Genomic DNA, 20,633 nt, shown 5'->3' with positions numbered 1-20,633 from the left:
TGAGTTTGGTTTTCATTTTTTATTATTATTATTTCGTTATCTTGAGTATTCATATTAATATTTTTCAAAAATAATTCTTTTTCAAATTAAACTACAAAAAGAACATATTTCAAGCGTCGTAATCACAATTGACGGAGTGGTTTCGTCATATGCTAAGTACACGTTAGAACCTATTAAAATCTCAAAAAATCAACGGCGAACAATAAGTACGACGAAAGATAAAAACTGTCCCTTATATCTTTCGCTCTACCACGATCTGGCGCACTTGAAGCTCTTGCTGAACGACACATTGCCCCGTCCTTCGGCGACCTCCTCCTCCACGGTATCGGCGAGCGGTCGATTTCGAGTCTCGGGCAGGGCAAGACAGGTGAAACCTGCGATAAGGGCCAGGGCACCGCAGAGCGTGCTCGGACCCCACCAGGCCAGCTCTCCGAGTACGACCACACTGTAGGGCGCTATAATGCTGCCCACGTGTGCCATTGCCGAGCTCGAGCCCAGGGCCGAGTTGCGCGAGATCTGAAAAATATTTTGTCATCAGTAACATTCATCACGCTTAAGTGCAGAGGTCACTCCTCGCTTTTTACTTTTGCGCGCGCGCGCCAAAAGTTTAATTACGCCTGTGAGCACTTATGTATTATACCGTTGGGAAGAATTCCGAGGTGTAGAGTATGAAGACGCCGTAGGCCGCGGACAGGCAGAACCTCGCGACGAGGCTGGCCGTGACGAGGACAGCTGTGGCCTCGCGCGAGATGCTCAGTATGGTGAGGAGCAGCAGTCCGGAAATTATGAAGAGCGCCGAGCTCGCCTGTCGCCTGCCCAGAAGCATCAGTATCGGCGTCGGTACCAGATACGCCGGGATTTCCGTCACGCCGAGCAGCACGGCGTAGAGGTAGTAGTCCACGGCGATGTTGTCGACGTTCAGGGCTGGAAGGCGCGTTTTAATTAGAATCGCGAGCCATAAAAATTCGATATAATATAATTTACCCAGGGCGTAATAAGTGAGCGAGGCGGTCATCCAAGCGAAGTAGGAAATCATCGCCCTCTTCCGAAGCTCCCTGTGACTGAACATCATCCTCAGTCCCCTGATCTGATCGGACAGCAGGCTCGTCTTCTCGCTCTTACTCTGCTCGACAGTCGCGCTGCGGACCGCTTCCTGGCGGGGATCGTCCTCCTTGATGGGTCCGTGAAATTTCTCGAGTATCGCTCGAGCTTCCTTCCGCCTCCCCCGCGAGATCAACCACCTCGGCGACTCCGGCATGAACCTGCCGCGTGAAATCGGGAACAAATCAAATGCGAACGCATACAGCGCGGCAATCATTATAATTCCACGGCGCAGTCGAATTTCGAAAATTTGGGACGAAAACAGCGAAATCCGAAATTGGACGCGTCTGGAGTAAAAGGAGAAAAAAGCGGAGCATAAACGAGTCTCCGGCGTCTCGCGTATAGCTCCGAGGAGCATGAAAGGGAGAGGAATAATAGTAAAATATAAGCGCCCGGGGCTATAACACAGAGCTGGCGCAGGGCGCGAAGCGAGAGAGGTGCTTGCATTGTTACACACGCGCGCGAGCGCGGCCCGTCGTTGGCACTTACCACATGAATAAAAGGAGTATCAGGCTGGGCAGCGAGGTGGCGACTTGTACCTGTCTCCATTCGCTAGCCAAATAAGATATTCCGGCGACGAAGATCGAGCCGCTGGCGAAGCCACAATTGAAGGCTATGCCCATCCATTGCCTGTGCGTGCTGCCGGCCACTTCTGTCACTGCAACGCACACGCGAGACGATAGATATATATATATATATATATATATATATATATATATATATAAAAGTATATGTGAACGACTTTTGCCGCCAGAACAATGCACTGCAGCTCAGGTGTGTGCGGATCTATACTGTCTAGCCCTTTTGTTGACGCTGCTGCTGCAGTTCGGAGACTAGGGAAAAAGGACAGCTCCGACGGCTTTTCGTTTTTCTCTCGGTTTTTTTAGTACACTGCCTCTCAAAAGTTTGTACACCGTCTCGTTAGCTATTTGATTTTCCAGTTGTCGAGCATTTTACTTACGACGATCGGCACAATTCAACAAAGAATTGGCCGCATAATAAATTCAATATACTCACGCGTCGTGAGGGAGGAAAACTGGATGGCGGAGAAGCAGACGCCGGTGAGAAGTCGAAGAACGACGAAGCCCCAGTACGATAGGACGTAGGCACTCGCAGGTCCGGCGACGACGAAGAGGACGATGCCGAAGACGTAGATGGTTCGTCGACCGTATCTGTCGGCGCTCACGCCGAGAACACCGGCGCCGATGAGCTTGCCTAGCGACAGGGCCATGTGGGTCGTCGCGCGTTGCGGTGCCCTTTTGCACACGAGATCCCACTGCGAATACATGGCAGAGAGATTTGTTGTTTTTCGCTCATTTTTCTTCTCTCTCACCGGCGCTATTGTGCCAGTTTGCCTTTTCAGTCGAGCTTTTTTGAGCTTCGGCGTGCTTTTTTTATTTTCGAAACCAATCGTGTAGCGAGCAGTGAATCTGGAGTTTTTTTTCTACGTAAAAATAAAATTCCGCCTCGAGTACTGCGCGATCGGACAAAAGACGATAATTGCTTGATCGACAATCTACGGCAATTTGTTCACTCGGACAATAAATAAACGTTTTCTTTTTTCCCCGACTTCCGCGCATAATTCTGCATTACGTAAACTGAATCCTGCATACTCGCGACTGAGAAAAAAAGGATAGCGTATGCACAAATCGCAGACTATTCGCGATACCGCTTAAGCGCACGAATCTTAAAAGCCTCACACGACGCGGCAGAGCAGAGCAGACGAGAGGAGCACGTGTAAAAAAGCGTTACACCGCAAAGAGTAAATAAGAGGGAAAAAAAGCACATCTGCGGTCCCGCCGTCGATTAATGAGCGCCTATTTCAACACCTCTCGCCTATTGAAGAGTGCGCGCGTGTCTATGCGGTCGTCTGCGATCATCTGTGCGGCACGACAATGCGCGCTCGCGCTATACTATAACTAACTCTCACCTCTTCGACCATCGATTTTCGGCCGACGTCGTCCGCGTAATTATACTCCGCGCATTCGACACTGCCGACGCTTTCGTGATGCTTCTCGGCGTATTTCAAGGATTCCTCGAAGCCGATTTCGGCCAAGTGCGAGTAGTCGTAGTCGTACTTGCTGCACCACGACGGGCCCGAGCCCACGGCTGAGATATTTCGGATCTGCTCGGCCGTCCAATTGGCCTGGGTCAACTCCGGCACTGCGCACCAGTGGGTCGGGATCTGGCGGAACGAAATTCGTTTTACACAAGAGACATTGAAATTGAACTTTTTAGCAATTCTCACCTCGGCGATGAAGATGTAGGTGTTGGAGTGCATCCCGGAGAAGATCGTCGGGAACATGAGGAAGAAGAAGATCATCCAGAGGAAGCCGGAACCCTGGCCCAGCTTGTCCAACGCCGTGGTGAGGGGATCCTCGATGGGGCCGACGTTCCCCGGAGGCGCATCCATTTTCTCTCGGCGAACGCGCGACGGGCACTGTTTATTACAAAACGCTGCCGCTTACTTGCTTACTTACACTCTCGCCTCTGGCATCGCTGTCAGCGGCGTCCTCGAAACGCCGCGCGCCGTCGTCGTCGTAGCGTTTTCACACGCGCTCCTCATGACGTCGAGGCGATGCACGTTTACTCTCGCGCTCTATTCGGCTATAAGCGGCCTCTAATTTATGATCACATAGTATACGCGGCTCCGAGAAACAATGTTATTGCACGCCGCCGTGTATCTCGGACGAGTCTCGCGGAGATAGTGCGGCGCGCGTCGTCGTGACTTATCGCACCTCGTGCCTTGACACGAGCGCAGATAATCGAATAACTCGGATATACACACGCGAGAGTGTGTCAATGTATGCGGACGTTGCGGGAATGGAGAGTTTAGACAGTCTCGAATCGGTATATGCTTGCGGTTAACGCGTGTGATTAGCGCGGGACAATGTGCGTTTGATGCTACTACAGACGCGCTTTTATCAGATCGTCGCTGATTCCAGACGGTACCGGCATTATGATAAGACTCGTTGTGTATACAGCAATTAATGATTTCTTTTATCTGCGAGAGTGATTTTCCGGTTTTCGCGCGTGAACGATTATCGGGACGATATAATACGACACTCGGCTGTAAAAAAGAACAACAAGGTATGTACCTTCGTAAAAAGCAGGATTTATTGGAATAAAATGTACATATAGCTGGACGGTTGCACAATAGAATATACCGATGCACATCGAATAGCATTATCGTCACATATATTTTACGTAAGGCATTACGCCAACTGCGATAAAGCCGCGCACGCGATTTACCGAGAGCAGTATGCACGCAGCGCATGTAATCCATTTTTACGATAGAACAGACTGTGAGCTATCAGATCTCGAGAGCCGATCAATCGAGCGGAATTCTGCGTATCATCGGTACTCCCAGAGTCAAGTGCAGCAGCGCGTTGGCTACATGGCCCAGTGCGCGGCCGAACGCGTCGACCTTATAACCGATCTCCTTCAGCAGCGGGAACGCCTCCTTCACTCTCGTCGGCTCGCTTATCCTGCGCACAGAGACGAGAATATATAGTTTTTTTTTATTTTTTACATAAAATATTTTCTTGTTATTGTACAAACGATGTTTACGCAGCGACGGAGAATCAAGCCGAGCGCACCTGCCGCAATTATTATACGCGTATTTCCGCGGGATGAATGTAATGCTTTGGAGAAAAGCGAAGAATAATGCGAGAAATAAAGGAAAAATTACCCTCGCGATGCCAGCTGCTGCTTTGTCCGATTGGCGAAGGTGTACATGTAGCAGGCCGGATGCGGACTGGTGGTTTCGACTTTGTGGAATCTTCCGGTCTCTATCCTCGCGGTGCCGCCTTTCCCTATTGTCCGAGCGCTGGCTTCCTCCTCATCGCGGTAGCTGACCTCGCCCTCGAGCACGCTCAGAGAGACGTTCGCTAGTTCCAAGTCGACGTAATTCTCAAGGCGCATGCCCGGATAGTCAGCCACGAAGAGGACGTCCGTGTAATTCGACCAGGAGAACACATCCTGCTGGATTCTTTCCAGTTCCGAGCTGCCATCGTAATAAGCATGTATAGCTGCCTCTCTTTATTGTAATTGTTTTCACCTACCGATAAGAGCTGAACTGCCGGAGTAGCGGCATGACGTAGGAGACGGGCTTCAGGGGATGCCAGTCGACTTTGAGCATGTCGGCGTTGGGGTCGAAGAGCCTCTGCTGGAAGCGGCCGTTCAGCGAGCACCAGACGTCCATGTAGATGCTGAGATTCGAGGACAGCTGCGCCCACGGCTCCGTCGTCCTCGATGCTCGGCCTTTCAGCTTCTGCAAGTTGTCCTGGAATTTCGACAAAAGAAGACGCGAGTTTGTTAAAGCGAAAGCGAGGATGATAATTATATAGCATACCTTGATGCAGTGGGCGTACTGTCGCGCCATGTCGCCGTGTTTGGCCCATCTGTCGTTGGGCACCCAGGCCCCCGGATCCAGGAAGTAATCCCTCTCGCTCTCGTTGTCTCGCACTTTGACCACGACCAGCACGGTGTCCCACGCGTGGACCATCATGTCCCAGGAGTAGCCGTACAGGCCGGGCACCCAGTTGTTGTAGCCCTTTGGTCGTTTTTCAAGCTTTCTCATCATTCCGCTAAAAATATACATCGCGACGGAAGTGCCGAATTAATCGCATACCTTGGTGACGAAGTGCGAGTACGGCAGAAAGAACTGCAAGCCGACGTGCAGCAGCAGCGTCGCCACCACGAGTTTCTGCTTCCTCGAGACTCCGACGCGCCTCTTGCCACTCCTCCTCCCGACGCTTCCCTCATCCCGTTCGGCAACGTCCGACTCGGCTTCATTGTCTTTCGCGAAATAATCTCGGCTCTTCCGACTGCTGCACTCGCCGTCGTCGAGTTTCTCCCGGCTATGCGTGCGAGCCTCGAGCAGCTTCCGGGGCCAGTCGACGCGACAAAAGAGCGGCATTGTGGCCAGGCACACGTAAGGGAACATCCCTGCGGAAGGAAGATGTGCGGTGTGTGGATATGGATGGAATGTTTCGTCACGTATTGCGTGCGCGTTCGATGATTGCCGCACGGGAAAGACGGGATTGTGTAAGATCCGGTGTATTGCGAGTCTATTATGCTACAATACCTATGCTGAAGAGTCGCGAGTTCATGAGGTGGAAAGCTGTGCAGAAGAACATCGCGGCTAGTCGCGTAGCGTCGAAGATCATGAAGAAGCCGACGGTCAGGTCGAAGATGAAGCCGAACCAGTGAACGATGTAGAAGTCGGTCTGCTCGCTCGACAGAACCAATCTGAAATTTGAGGCTGATCAATTGTATGTCCTCGATCGTAAACAATAACAGCTTTCGCATCGGTTTAATTATCCTCCACTCTGAATAGCCTCGCGAATCAATAATCGAGGGATTAAGCGAGCGATAAGGATCGCAATATATCGAATATACGAAAGCTGTTTGCGGAGCAGCTTACTTGAAAGGCTCGAAGACCCAGTGTCTCGAGAGATTTGTCATGGCGTAACCCTCGAGCCACTCCCTGCTCGACTTTTTCAATCCGGCTATAAAGTACAGGGCGAAGAATTGAAACTTCAGGATGAAGTAGTTCCAGTACGGCACGCTCTTCTCCTTGCTCTTCTTCGCGTCTATTGCGCTGTGAAAAAAAAATTAATAAAATTGTTATGCGTTGAATTAAACACGGGTTATTGTTACCGTATCGACGCACAAGTATCTGTCAGCACCGGTGCCCCAGAACAGCAGCGAGACGACTCCGTAGAGATAGCTGTGATTGTTCCAGTAGCTCTTGTCGACGAGGAAGAGGTACCAGTAGGGCAAGACAAATAGGCCGCAGGCGAGCTTGAATCGGTAGCCGAGCATAATGCCGAAAGCGCCAAGCCACATCACGCTGTAGAGGACGATCATCCAGGGAAGTTCCAGAGGTCGGAGCCCGTGAATCAGAGGGAAGTGACAGCCGTTAGGATCGCCCCATTTCAGATCGATGATGGCAAGGCCGCGCTCTTCGACCACGTCCAGTACCATGCACAGTCCTGAACAATTGAATTTTTTTATACGTAAATTAATTGTTGCGGGCGATTCGAGAAAGTAATCACGCGAGAGATATACACTCGCATGTGTTGGACATGTTTCAAATTACAATACGTCAGGCTCGGTAACTAGTTTAAACGGGCTTCAAATCGTTTCGAACATACACTCGGCATACGCGGTCTTCCCGTCTCTTATACATACAGCGCATCTGGGGTATTTCGCGCGCCAGTATAGTCTATTCGAAAATTGCGATCGAGCACTTGCGAAATTACTACCAGTAATAACTCGCTGAATCATCTTCGAAATCGCAGAAATTCCCTCCATACTCTGACGCGCAAAGTGCAGCGAATTCCCGCTCGCGAAAAATTACATGCAGCGCTCGCGACGTACACGCGCAAGTACGATAACGACCGTAATGGAGCTTAAATCGGCTGTATAGCTTCTGTACATTTGTAATTGCCGTCGCCGTCGTCGTGTCGCTCAATTCTAAAGTCAAATAGAGTCAATTTCTTTTTTGTGCCGTGCGCGCGTACTCAAAAGCGCGTAGATCGTTCTCGAGCGTTACGTAAGCGATGAATTAGGATTTTCGAGAAAAAGAAATTTTTTTAACTCTCACCGAAAAGTGCGCGACAGACTCCGAGACAGGCAGGATCGGTAGGCCGATACATAGCGGCGGTGAGTCTGCCGAAGCTGCGGAGGTCGTCGCACGCGAAGCCGCACAGCTGTTCGAACGTCTCCCTCGCCTTCCTCGGCAACAGCTTCACCTTCGCCTCTTCCTCCGTTTTCTTCTTCTCCATCTTCTCTTCCACGGCCGAATCTTCACCGGAGTGATCCATCGACTTGTTACCGAACCTTCGCTTCATGACGATCTTGGGAGGCGAGAAGGAGCTCAGCTCCGCGCGAGAGTGAACCAGGAACTGGCCGACGAGTCATCTCTCGCTACCCTTCCTGGATTATCGCGCCGACAGCCTCGTCGCCAGGCAACGTGCAGCAGCAGCACAGCTCATTATTGACCGCGGCGACGACACTTTAAACTTGTACGCTCTTTTTTTTCACGCTTCGAGGACTTTTTTCGGGGCAGGAGGAGGGGGAAGGGAGATGAGACACTCGGGCTGTCCTGATTTTTTCCGGATGGCGAGGGGCTGATTTCGATTATGATAATGGTACGTATACTTGCTCGCGGAGGTACACGCAACGAGACTCTGCGCGCAAGAGACAGGCGGAGACTGGATTTTTCGCGCGTCTTCCGCGTATGTGCGTTATACATATATAGCATATATAGCTAGCGTTGCGTGCAAGAAAGTCACTGCGCGCCTGATTGCACCTGCGCCGCACTGCACACTCCGAGAAGCCACGAGAAGACGTCTCGCCGTCGTCTAGCATCTCTCAATGCCTTGTTCTTAAGAATATAATAAGCCTTTGTGTCTGTATACGACCGCGCGAGCTTATAAGTATATAGTCGTCCTCAGACGTAATATTCGTTAAACACTCGTTCGACGCGTGTAACTTTATATCCTGTATACAACGAAATCACGATCAAAAGAAAACATTAATGACCAAAGCTTAATTGCATCGTCGGCGCGACGCAGCATTACACGCAGGGACTGCACGCGAGGCTTCGTCACGTATGGGACTGCTGCGATAAGTGTCAAAGGCCAGAGATTCGCTCTCGTCGGCTGAAGCGCTTTGTAAACGCTCTTTTTTTTAAATCAAGCTTCGCGTATGCGCCGCGCTGATCGAATCTCGTGTACTTGTATGATTGAGAATGACCGATGTGGGCCTGTAAACGATAAGCTTTTAAATTGTATCGTGCATTTTATAATTTTCTCGATAGCATCCCATTCGAAACGCACCTCCTCTCCAGCCAAGCAGCTGACCTCGTTTCATCCCGTTTTTAGCCTTCACCGATCTACTTAGCGCGCGCTATCGATTAGCGCTTCCTTAATTTGAATTTTCCTTGCATGGGTTATATAATTATATCGCCCTTATACGCAGCCTCCTCGCGAAAAGTCGATTAACGCGCTGCTGCTGCAACGCAGAAGGACAAAGTTCTCCTCGACCCCCCCCCCCTCCTCGTGCATGTATATAGGTATAATAGTCGCGCGAGAGAGGATATAGTCCTCGGGGAGTCGGAGACTCGGGCCAGCGCGCGCTGACGACATTAATTCTAATCATTTCCGAAGCAGTGCACCGTACCGCCACCCGCGCCTTAACTAAGGCTGCCAATGCGCGAGCATAGAGCCTCTTATGCGTCGTCGTCGGCCCTAGACACATAAAGGATCAGCCGCTTTGGAGTGTCGTTGAGCCCCTGTAATTCATTTATCACTGCTTCATAGGGATATAAAAAAAATTACTTCGCTCTCGGAATTGCAATCTTTTTTTACGACCTTTTGTTGCTCGCGCGATTGCCAGTCTCTCCGAGAGCTGAATTATTTTTGCCGTCTTGATGTGATGTATACGTGGAGGGTGATTGGAAAGTGTTGTGTTGTGTGTGTACTATATGGGCTTTGTTGTTAAATGATGGTTGACGGAATCAAACGAGATTGGATTTTGATGTGAAGCGGTGATGGAATAAGTTTTACTCAAGAGAAGATTGCTTTTTTAAGAAAGACGTTGTTTTGCAATTAGTAAACTTATTATTTATCAAACTTACTCCCCCTTGAAACAATACTTTTCAGTATACTTCCAATCATGACGAAGCGCGTTGTTCGTCATACAATATTTATTAAAAAAAATAAGGGATCACCTATACAGCCTCCCGATATCCCTCGCAACCATCAATCTAAAAATCACTCCGCAGTCTCTCCTGGCGATTTTTAAATGGTTATCAAACGACAAAGAGATGAGCCAAAAAAATCCCCGACGTCACTGTGTATCTGCGCGCATCACCGGTCAGGAGAATAAACGACTGTACACAAGAGCGTCGCGTCGATTACGCTGAATGTAAACGGTGATGGTGCATCGTCGCGCGCAGTTGCTCCGCGCGTCAGTGCACCCGTACCTACTTATATGTAACACACAGCTGGGGCGCGTATAGACGCTGAATGAATAGACGTGTCGCCAAATCCCCAACGGCCGTTTTCAACTCGTGTTGTACATAAGACAAAGGACTGATTTATTTCGAAACTGCCGCCTTTACGAGCTTCGGCTCTCTGCGGACCACTTTTTTACCGATGACGATCCTTGGCCTTTTTTTCAGCTATATAGCTTCTTTGTTTACCGATACGACGCGCGCGTTTAATTTTGCGTTATGAGGTACACATACTGCGGAGAAAATTCCTGTGAGGGCATAGAGAACGTTCTTTAATTAATATCGCTATCAATCCTCGACGAAAACCGTCGACAGTGCAAACAGGCTCGCGTCGCTTCCGCGGCTAATGTAGTCTTTTCTATTGATGCCTATGAGAGCAAATACTATATGTACACTGCGCGCGGGGCGAGTTTAAAAGCGGCCCGTACATCAACGAGCCTCGAAAAATGTATGCATAGATTACACGCGCATCGTCCTCCGTTATAACGTACAATATTTGCTCGGCTCGTGTGTTTATTCACGTATGCGTAATGCACCTGGAATACGCGCAGAGAATAACGCACCGTGCGCGTTCGGTTCCTTTTTTTCTCTTTCCCGATGCCGATCCTCTCTATTTACTCGGCTATTTATCACGGTTTATTATTACTCATTGTTGGCGGCGTGTGCGCCGCGGCGAATTTCTAAAACCGTGTCCGATCGTATTTGCATATTATCCGGCCGGGCGACTCTCTTTCTTTTTATTATTATCGGCTGCTGCTGCTGCAGTAGTCGGTGTCCGATTTCACGGGCTACCCTTACTCGTCATAGCAGTGTGGGCTTGAGAGGGATGGACCGAGGCTCGTTTTATTTTATGGACTGGGCTCGAGTGCTATGAAGATTTCCATTCGGTGATCGATGTAGTTTGCATTTTTTTTTCTTTTGATGGTTGACGGTGTATTGTTGCTCCCTTGACTCGGTACTTCGACTCCAGGCATTACCGGACTGTATATTCTCGTGACAAGATTGAATAGGTTTGAACTTGCGAACAGTATGCTGGGATCTGATGTATTATTATTATTTCATCTCATTCACAAATCGAAAGAACAGCAAAATTGTTTTTTTCGACACGTGTAAAAATCAGACCACACACGCAGTATTTATAATCTAATCAGTTCGCAGTATTTATAATCTCATCAAAGAATCTCGGTCTGCATCTCGGCATACATAATCAATTTCTTCGAAAAAACGTGTCGGAAAAAGTTTTGCACATTATTTTAAAACAAGTTAAGTGGAATCTACGTCCTGTTTTATGATTTACCGAAGAACCGAAGATACAACTGAGTAAACGTTTCTTTGAAAAATGGACCACTCGAAAACGTCCGTATCCGCACTTCCACATCAGAAACATCAAGTACCTCAGCACGTGTATTTGCTCACGCTCTCTTCGTACGGCTGTCTCTCTCTCTTTCTCTCTCTCTCGCGTCACTTCCTTCGCTCCTTCAAAAGCCCCGTCATCGGTTGTAAAGAAAAGAGCACGAAATTCGCGGGCAACCACATCAGAAGACATCAGGGAACAAAAAACCGACCGATGTTTGATCTTCCTCGCTGATTAGAGCTGCAGCAGCCGGCGGTGCAAAAAAAAAAAAAGGATTCGATACGCGCTCGGTGGCGAAAATAACGAGAATTTTCATCGCCCCGGGCCTTCTTCTACGTCGCACACACGCGCGCGAGGCACGCACACATACGGGGCGAGAGCAGAAGCAAGATAGCAAAAAGTCGGGCATAAAATTAACAGTATAGCGAGCGAGTACGGCTTGGCTGCAGCGCGCGAGCGAGTGTACCAGTAGCAATATATCACGTCTCTCTCTCTCTCCCCTGCGGAGAGCCAATGGAAGGAGCCGGGGTACGGGCAGGCACAATGGAACCCTTTACCGAGCCCCCCAGCCCAACATCCATACATCATCATTCATACCGCGCTCGAGACTGTATACACAATGAAGAGAGAGAGAGGAGAGGAAAAACGGAACTGGGGGCACCTTATATAACGCGCTTGAGAGCCTGCCGCCGGAGCTATAAGGGCCCCACTTCCAATACTTTTTTGCACCGTCGCGAGTGCGTGTGTGTGCGTGGTCCCGACGAGAGGAAAAACGCTGGTGATGTGTTGTTGGTTTCGGTTGTTCAACTTGGATTACGCGTACGCGCGGATTATGCTGTAAATTTTTAGACTCGCTCTCTTTGACCGAATGATTCGCGTTACGCGCAAAGCGTTGAAACACCCAATCTGCATACATGAATAGTCCGGTCTCGAAGAGGTTCTAAGTCTAATTCTATTAGTCGTTATTCAAATCGATGGGGATAACTGTGAGCGAAGCGTTACGCGGGGAGAAGTGCAAAAACTCGCACGAGCCTTGATTATACGCTGAGCAGTATTCAGTCAGTCTTCGCTCTCTCTCCATACATTCCCGATGCTGCTTTTCGTTTGTCTTGGAAATTATATACGAACGCGCGAACCATACACAGAGAGAATAATATAACGTCCGATTGAATAAGACCCTTTTATGCCCTGACGCTCTGTTTCTGTATAAACGGAGAGAGAGAGAGAGAGAGAGAGAGAGAGAGAGAGAGAGAGAGAGAGAGAGAGATTCAACTTTTGTACCGACAAACAATTAATAATCAAGGCTCTCTGCGCGAGTTGCAAAGCAAACAATAATCTTTCTCTCTTTCCACTGCCTCGTGTTGCATCACCCTCGCGAGGGTGTGGACCTTTATCATCAATTCTATATGTACGTCGCTCGTCCTACCTACCAGTCCGTTATTATTTTGACGAAGAAAAACGCGCGCGCGTGAAATCTCGATCGCCAATCGTGTCCCCGACCATACCCTTATGTATCCCGGACACGCCTACGGTCGCCGCCGCTCGCTTATATTCTATATCGAGAAGGAAAATAAAAAATAGCTGCCTATTATGGAACCTGCAAAGGGGTGTCGTAAACAATGACTCGCGACAAACTCGCTCTCGGTGCAGTGCGGATATAACGGAAACCGCATACGCGTGACTCCGTGTACGGACGTTTGCGAAAAAAAATCGAATTCATCGATCGTCGTTCTCGCGAAAAACGCCGAGCGCGTTGTGTATACGAAATGAAAAAAGAGAGAGAGAGAGAGAGAGAGAGAGAGAGAGAGGCAGTAATCCGCTTTTTGAAATGAACCGCCACAGCGGCAACCCCTTTAGCGTGTCACAGCACGGCTGACTGATTGCGAAACCATAGACTATGTGGGGTTGCATGCGCGCGCGCGCGCGAGGAGAGAAATTAAGCCGCGTAATCGACGTGTAATCCCTTAAAAACGTGACAGACTCGAGAGCGCGTTGCCGACGTGTGTTTTTGCTTGTATAACGCGGGAGAGAGAGAGGGATGCTTTTGATTTTGAAATTCATAGCGCGCGCGGGACGACGATTAAGGCAAACATCCTGCGGGATATGCAGGATGTCGAGGCTTGACTTGATTTTGATACACGCATTGTGTGACTATCGGCTGCGTGTACCCTCTCCGTTGTTCTCGTGCGAGGGAGTAAACGTGTGTGTGGTTGGCATCGGAGAGGGACTGTGTAATTCTGTGAACTAATCAACTTAGGGTCACGACTATCGCATACATTTTTCAAAAAAAAAAAAAAAAATTAATTTCTAGAACACCGATCAGAATCGCCACCTCGAACAATCCGGCTTTATCAACGCGATAAAAAGAATCCCCCGCGCTCGCGCAACAAACGCGTCGCTCGGCTTATCTCGCTCATCCACGGCAAATTAGAATCTAGTTAACGCTCATCGGCGTCGTGCCCGCTTCCGCGTAATCTCCGTCAACCGAGCGACCAGCTATACACGCGTATACACACGCAGCAGTGATGCGCGAGCGCGCTTTGCGATTATCCTTGCGCGTCCAGCCGTGAAGCGATGGCTTCTGTATGCTCCTCTTCGTGTGCGCGCATCCCCCTCTATATACACGTAATACCATAGCGAGAGAGAGAGAAAGAGAGAGAGACAAACGTTTTCGGGGCAGGTAGAGAGAGAGAGAGAGAGAGAGAGAGAGAGAGAGAGAGAGAGAGAGAGAGAGAGCGCGACTGACTACAGCGGAAAAAAGCGCGCGCGCCGCGTGTGTTCGAATGACAATTCGAAAGCGCTTTTTCGGGGCGGCAGTGCGCGAACTCTCTGTGTCTATGGGGGAGAGAAAGAGGATCGACTCGAGGGGGATGGACTCGCTCCGCCCTGTAAGTGCGCGTGCGGAGATCTCGTTCTCTCAGTGTGCTGGGGGTGGAGATCGCGTGGGGTGCGCCGGGCCTCGTAGGTATGGACGACCGAGGTTAGGAAAATATTTTACGACTTTTCCATTTTCGCGCGTGAAATGGTCTCGATCGGCGGGACAAAGAAGCTGTTTGCGCAACAGATGCAAGGGAAATATTGCTTTTTAGCTTCGTAGCTGTATGTGAGTTTTTTTTAAACGAGAGCTCGGTCCACATTAAAAATTATTTAACAGCGATCGCCCATAACCGCACCAGATAAACAATAGCGATTCACCATCGTAATTACGTCAAGCTCGGGCACTCGAGAGCACGCGCTATTTCACTCCGACAAAACGAAAAAAGCAACAGCAGCCCCTGCAGCTCGCCCACTTGGCTTTCTATTTCCCTGCGTATACGCGCGTCGCCGTCGTCATCGACAAAAGTCTCGAGCTTGGCGCGCATTATATAACGTACAGAGAGCCCCGTGTGTTTGTTTGGCCTCCTGCGCGAGCAGCGACGCGTGCCGATATTATTTTTTATCTCGCGAGACGGTCCACTTAATTTTCGAGAGCCACCGTACCACGACTCGATAGGCATCTGCGCGCGCTACACCGCTGCATCGAGTGCCGGAGGTACTCGTTATGTACGCGTCTAATGTATAGAGTTCGCCAGGTGCACGATCGCGCGCGCTTTTTCTCTTTTTTCAAAGCTGGACTTGGAATAATTTTTTGTGGAGAGTCTCTCCTTCGAGAGCCGCTGGTTCCGATGACTCTAGAGCGAGACCGAGCGGTGCGTAATTATCTGTTCGGATCGTCGAGTGTGCTTATACCGACGATGCATTGTAATTTCGTGAAACTTTCTTACACTTATAATGCAGCTTGGCTCGCCGGTGTGTGAAGTACACGTACAAGTTTTTTATCGGCGTATAGTCGTAGACAGGCGCAGATGCAACAGCTCGAAGAAAGGTCTCTATCGCGCTGTCGACCTTCGCTCCGTTATACGAAACACTGGAAAGTCGGCGGGAGAGAGAAAAGGTAAAAGCAATTAGGATAAGGAAGTAAAAAAGGACGACGACGCGTTGTCGATCCACGCGCGCCGCACGTCCGTTACACAGCGTCGCTCTTCCTCTCTCAAATTCGAAGGAGATAATGATCGGTCCCCGAGAGAGGGTCACAGGAGCTTGAAACGCAATACCGAGAGCGCATTCCCTCGAGAGACAGCAAGCGAGCAAGAGAGAGAGAGAGAGAGAGAGAGAGAGAGAGAGAGAGAGAGAGAGAGAGAGAAGCACAAAAGACGCAGCTCTCCGCGTCCCCCTCAAAGTTTTACCGGGACACATCGTACTGTACATATATAGTCATGCGGAGGGGGATGGCGCAGTGTGGGGAGTGCTGTGCTTCCAAGAGTTCGCGAATTGGTTTCGACGATGAAAATTAATGCACGCTCTCCCGCAGAGCTTATGTGATGCACGGAAGCCCATCTATGAAAGGTCGCGCGCGCGATCGCAAGTGGAAGTGGGGGGGGGGGGGCGGCGGTTATTAAAATCGGGGCGGAATTAAAGGAAATTGGCGCGAGCGACTAGCCGGGGCAATTAGTATGCATTGGCTTATATGTACAGATATACAATCGATGCACGGAGGGGAGGGATATTACATCTATTGAAAGTTGAATTAGCTTTGGGAGGGAGCTTTTAATTTGCGCGCGTTGCGGCTGCGCTACATCGGTGGGTCGACGCGTGCACTGTGCACCACAAATATGTGTCCCATTGTACATCAACGTAGTGTGTGCTCATTATACCGCGTTGAGGAAAAAAGCGACTCACTGTACAAGCAATGACTCAGCGCCGAGCTTTTCGAAAAAGAGCATCCACGTTTTGCCAACAATATATCCAACAATACCGCGGATCTTCTATTGTCACCCGCACATCATCGACAAAAGTCTCCATAATATACAAACATACAATACCCAGAGATAACAGCGGCACACGACAACTCGTCCCGAGAGCTGCAGCAGCGAGCGCATTTGATGGTAATGGCTCCGCTAAGCAGGAACTAATGCGGGAGATTAAGATCTGTCCCATTGTCGGCGCAGTCGGCGGCGTCAACGTCAGGAGGCGTTACGCGCTCGAGCGGCCTCACCTGCCTACCGATAATCTAATCGCAGGCTCTGCTGCAGCCCGGGCGATGAGTTCCGCAGGAGATTTTAATGGACGGAGCTCCGCTTTTGTGCGCGTTAGCCATGCTCTGTGGATTCTGGGGGTCGAGCATTATGTGTATACCCTTTCGATGCGAGCGCGGATTGATTGTCTTTATGGGGATCGTTATCGCTTTAGGAATCTACTTAGCCGGCTGGGCCGCCGCAGTAATGAGCGCTTATCTCTGCGCGCGCGTCTAATGGATCGGGGATTTTTAATTGCTCTGCGGGATTCGACGAAAGTGCGACGAATTGCATTACAAACCGCAGAAGAAAAGTAAAGCTCTCGAGGCTTGCGAGAAGCCCCGGCGGAAAAATCAATCGGATTACACTCGCCGACTGGATAGCCTCCGGTTTATAAATAATTCAATACCCCCAGGTTCTCCTATCTACATAAAAAGCCCACTTTACAGCGGATGGTAAAGATCCGCACGCGCGAATACATTAATTCTGCATATACGCGCACACACCATAGACACAAAAGTACCGCCTCTGGATCCGTTCCCTCATCGACGAAAAGAGAGAGAGAGAGAGAGTGAGAGAGAGAGAGAGAGAGAGAGAGAGAGAGAAAAACTAGACTCTCGGACACATACGCGAGGGGAGTTGCCGATACGAATTTGTGATTTCGATTTCACTACTCGTCGCTCCTTTATTCTCTCCACTGCTGCTGCTTCGTTATCTGGATTGGGCTTAAGAGCTGATCAAGCGCAGGGGCGTCGGTCATCTGTGCGCGCCTCGCTCTATACTACGTATAAGTGCATCCCGTTTCTATCTGAATAATTCGCTTTGAAGAATGGGATCGATCGATTATTCATACACCGGTCTTTCGTGAAAATTTCAGTCGAAAAACTTGCCTCTCAACGCGCTTGCGCAGCGTCTTTTTACGCACACACACACGAGCGCATCTCCCGTCGCAATAGGGCGTCCTTCCGAGCCGCTGCAGCCGATCGTCGGTGGCTTGATTGAAAAGCGCGCCGGAGTCATTTGCATTCGGGGATACAGTATACCGTCCTGCGCGCCTCGAGGCGACTGCCCACTGTGCCTTCAATTGCGCGATCTTTCAAGCGCGCTTTTCATCCGCACCGGCTTTTATGTTATGCGCGCAACGAGAGCTACCCGTGCGTGTGTGTGTTGGCTCTAAGGCTTTGCGTTTTTCGCGGGGATGAGCGGCGATTTGCTGGTGTTACTGCGGGGGTTTAATAGTTCCCTCGAAAATTTATTGATTTTTACTGTTTTAGCTAACGAGGAACATCCTTCTCGTCGGTACAGCGCAGACTAGGCCAATGCGTTTCTCCGACTGCATAATCCAATTGCGAATCGCAGACAGCCGGGGGCGAATCACGTGGTGCAAACATTTAGAGAAGAGCTGATCATCGGCCCCGATATCCCGCGGCAATTTTGGCGAGCGATATCCGCGCATTCACGCTCAGTCTGCCGTGAGCGAAGTTTGTTTATTCGTTCGCAACCGCGAGTAACGAAATTACGCAACCTTTCGCTGTATTATTATTCATCCTTACGCAACGGCAATAACTATTTTAATAGCGTCTGAAGTTGGACAACACATTCACAATATAATAAGCATTCTCGCCAGTTCCACAAAAGCAACCATCGATTGCAGGAGTCGCGCGAAGGAGAATAAAACATGTCTCGTGAAATCGGAGATCTGGAAAGTCTATTACGAATCAATTTCGGCGATGACTTGACCCTAGTGAATTATTCAGTCGATAATGTCGTGCCGTCGGGAGAAAACTTTCGCAGCTGCGTATTGAGGCTCAGCGCCCAGGTTCAACGAACTAAGGACTCCCCCGGCGAGGATCTCGAGTTCGTCGTGAAAACTGCGCCGACGACTGCCGTGCTGGAAATCACTAAGGGTGTTGATTGGATTAGGCTGTTCCGAAAGGAAATTTTCATGTACACGAGCGTTATTCCGTTCTACAGGAGAGTCGAGTTGGACAATGATTTTCCGGAGGACGACAGCATCGAGGAGTGTTTTCCCAAGTTTTTCGGATCCTGCGGGTCGTTGAGCGGTGACGCCGTTATTTTACTGGAAAATCTCAAGCTGCGAAATTACTACGTCGTCGACAAAAGGATCGGTGAGCGAACTAATCACACTCGTATTTTTTTATAAAGAATAAGGTTTGTGTGTCACCTTCTCAGGAATGGACCTAGCGCACGCTTCCAAAGCGCTGAAAGCTCTAGCCAGATTCCACGCGGTCGGCGTGGCCGCGAAATTAAACTACCCCATTCTATTCGACTCGATCAGATCAACGTACCGCAAACCGGACTACGACTATCGCGCAGTGGATGCAGCGTGTGCCGGTTTCATCGAGATAATCAGGAACGACCCCCGTCTCGACAGATACACATCCCGCGTGGAGAGGATAGCTTCCTGGCGCAAGGGTGACTGGAAGAGCGAGCTGGTGACGCACGATCTATGGTCGAGCGTCGTCCACTTCGACTTCTGGACGAACAACGTGCTGTTTCATAAGGACGACGAGGGAAGCATCGATGATGCGAAGTTCATCGACTTCCAGACCTACTGCTTCGCCGATATCTTCCTCGATCTCGTCTACTTTATCTTTACGAGTCTGGACGATCACGTCAAGTCGAATGATCTCGACCGAGTACTCGACCTCTATTACGTCAATTTCATCCTGACGCTCGAGAGGCTGAGCGTCGACGTCGGGGAGTACTCGAGGCGAAAGTTCGACGACGGACTCAAACAGGTGGCGGAGTACGAGTTCTTCCACTGCGCCTTGGTTCTGAACATCGTCACGGCTGATGTTGATAGCGCGAGTCCCATGAGCTTCGAAGCCGGTATAAACGATCTATACTCCCGGAAAATCGCTCAGCTCCTGCAGACCTACGAGGCGAGAAACTGGTTCACAACGTAGAATCACGCGCTCGATCGATTACCCCCGCAAATAATCGCTCTCCAAAGCCGCACAAAGGAGGCATTAAACGTTTCGCTTTCACGCCTCGTCTTCGGCACGTGTCGTCGCAGGAATTAGCCGCTTATGATATCTCAATTACCGGTACTCCAGTACACCACCGCCCCCTTACGCCACGTGCTTGCGAATTAGGGCCGTTTTGCCTCCTCCGCCGCGGCACGTGACTCCGCACTGACGGCGCGTGCAAAGTCTTATTCCGGCGCACGTGTACGCGGCGAGATTGATCGCGCTGCATGATACAGGCGCGATGTTTGTTTGGATGGCTGATTTCGAATGTGGCGATGACACGCGACCGCGCAACGTCGGCTCGAAAGTGAGACGTTCAGCGCGGATGAGACGCGGTAACTCTCGTAATTCGTCCTGGTTTTTAGGCGGATCGAGGGGGATAGATTCTTATAATTAGCTGTGGGAACTAGAATTTTTTTCCTCATCCGCCGGCGCGTGTGCGGTTTAATAAGATCGATCGTTACAGGAGCTTGCGGTCGGCTGATCGCTTGTGACATTTACATTTTGGCCTCTAACGAGCGAACGCGCGCGACGATGATAATGCGGTACCGAGAGCATAAATTACGCAGCCTCGCACTTACGTCATCTGTTCGAATATCCAGCGCGCGCGTGCCTCTCAGCGTTACGAAACGCCGTGAAATCCTTCGAAGTATAATACTCATCCCTCGTGCGGCGCGTATATATATATGTGCTTAAGATAAACTGTTCCTCGGCAATCTGTCTCGGTGCCGATTTCAAAGAGACTCTTTCTTTCGATAATAAATATCCTTACGATCATCTGCGCACTCGCGCGTGCCGTTAATACACGCGGGCCGCGCGACTTCTGCAGTCTACTCTCGTGCGGTCGCGCGCCCAGATGTTCCGTTAGAGCAACAATCAGGAAGACTGGATGCGCAGCCGCGACTCGCTTCTTATGCAGAGGAAAAAACTAGAGTGTGCAGCGCCAGGCGCGAAATTACGGGTCTAATTGTAGTCTGATGCTGCCACTGCATGCTTTTCTTCCTGACTCTCGAGAGTCTCTCGAAGCGGCACGCGCGCGCGTGATGTCATTATTATTTTATTGTCTCTCTTTTTTCTATTATCACCGTCGTCTGCTGCTCTAG

At 50.0% G+C, this 20,633-nt stretch overlaps 4 protein-coding genes across 5 annotated transcripts in view; 2 read left to right on the top strand and 2 right to left on the bottom strand.

Moving 5' to 3' along the window:
* Positions 1-20,633, top strand: part of LOC100123734 (cadherin-23) — a 54,230-nt gene that overhangs the window by 102 nt on the left and 33,495 nt on the right. The gene's annotated exons all lie outside the window — the stretch shown is intronic.
* Positions 16-4,032, bottom strand: LOC100123712 (organic cation transporter protein). The gene is made up of 7 exons (XM_001607356.6): positions 3,350-4,032; positions 3,032-3,286; positions 2,119-2,377; positions 1,591-1,759; positions 985-1,262; positions 641-924; positions 16-516 (listed from the first exon to the last, which is right to left on the bottom strand). Exons 1-7 carry the CDS (start codon positions 3,512-3,514, stop codon positions 247-249), a joined length of 1,680 nt encoding a protein of 559 aa, XP_001607406.2. The 5' UTR covers positions 3,515-4,032; the 3' UTR covers positions 16-246.
* On the bottom strand, positions 4,197-8,325 carry LOC100123716 (vitamin K-dependent gamma-carboxylase). Of its 2 annotated transcripts, none has more exons than XM_001607361.5 (9): positions 7,715-8,325; positions 6,779-7,100; positions 6,530-6,706; positions 6,191-6,354; positions 5,735-6,051; positions 5,456-5,656; positions 5,166-5,386; positions 4,793-5,107; positions 4,197-4,589 (listed from the first exon to the last, which is right to left on the bottom strand). In XM_001607361.5, the coding sequence occupies exons 1-9, from the start codon at positions 7,959-7,961 to the stop codon at positions 4,433-4,435; spliced, it is 2,121 nt and encodes a 706-aa protein (XP_001607411.1). In that variant the 5' UTR covers positions 7,962-8,325; the 3' UTR covers positions 4,197-4,432. The 2 variants fall into 2 exon arrangements, with proteins under 2 accessions (XP_001607411.1, XP_031779460.1); XM_031923600.1 differs by lacking the exon at positions 7,715-8,325 and adding an exon at positions 7,208-7,273.
* Positions 18,216-19,467, top strand: LOC103317251. Its single transcript, XM_008214632.3, has 2 exons — positions 18,216-18,666; positions 18,731-19,467. Exons 1-2 carry the CDS (start codon positions 18,216-18,218, stop codon positions 19,465-19,467), a joined length of 1,188 nt encoding a protein of 395 aa, XP_008212854.1.

The sequence above is a fragment of the Nasonia vitripennis genome, chromosome 2 (genome assembly GCF_009193385.2).
Source record: "Nasonia vitripennis strain AsymCx chromosome 2, Nvit_psr_1.1, whole genome shotgun sequence".
Classification (NCBI taxonomy): Eukaryota; Metazoa; Arthropoda; class Insecta; order Hymenoptera; family Pteromalidae; genus Nasonia; species Nasonia vitripennis.
The sequence above is the reverse complement of the archived record's forward strand: the minus strand, read 5'-3'. Positions and strand labels throughout refer to the sequence as shown.

Coding starts and splice junctions, on each gene's coding strand:
- LOC100123712 (XM_001607356.6), bottom strand. CDS start 3,514: ATGGATGCGCCTCCGGGGAACGTCGGCCCCATCGAGGATCCCCTCACC. Junction 2,378..3,031: donor GAAAATCGATGGTCGAAGAG/GTGAGAGTTAGT, acceptor ATGTATTCGCAG/TGGGATCTCGTGTGCAAAAG. Junction 1,263..1,590: donor ATACTCCTTTTATTCATGTG/GTAAGTGCCAAC, acceptor TTCACGCGGCAG/GTTCATGCCGGAGTCGCCGA.
- LOC100123716 (XM_001607361.5), bottom strand. CDS start 7,961: ATGAAGCGAAGGTTCGGTAACAAGTCGATGGATCACTCCGGTGAAGAT. Junction 6,355..6,529: donor TGGGTCTTCGAGCCTTTCAA/GTAAGCTGCTCC, acceptor CTCAAATTTCAG/ATTGGTTCTGTCGAGCGAGC. Junction 6,052..6,190: donor CTCGCGACTCTTCAGCATAG/GTATTGTAGCAT, acceptor TTCCTTCCGCAG/GGATGTTCCCTTACGTGTGC.
- LOC103317251 (XM_008214632.3), top strand. CDS start 18,216: ATGTCTCGTGAAATCGGAGATCTGGAAAGTCTATTACGAATCAATTTC. Junction 18,667..18,730: donor CGTCGTCGACAAAAGGATCG/GTGAGCGAACTA, acceptor TCACCTTCTCAG/GAATGGACCTAGCGCACGCT.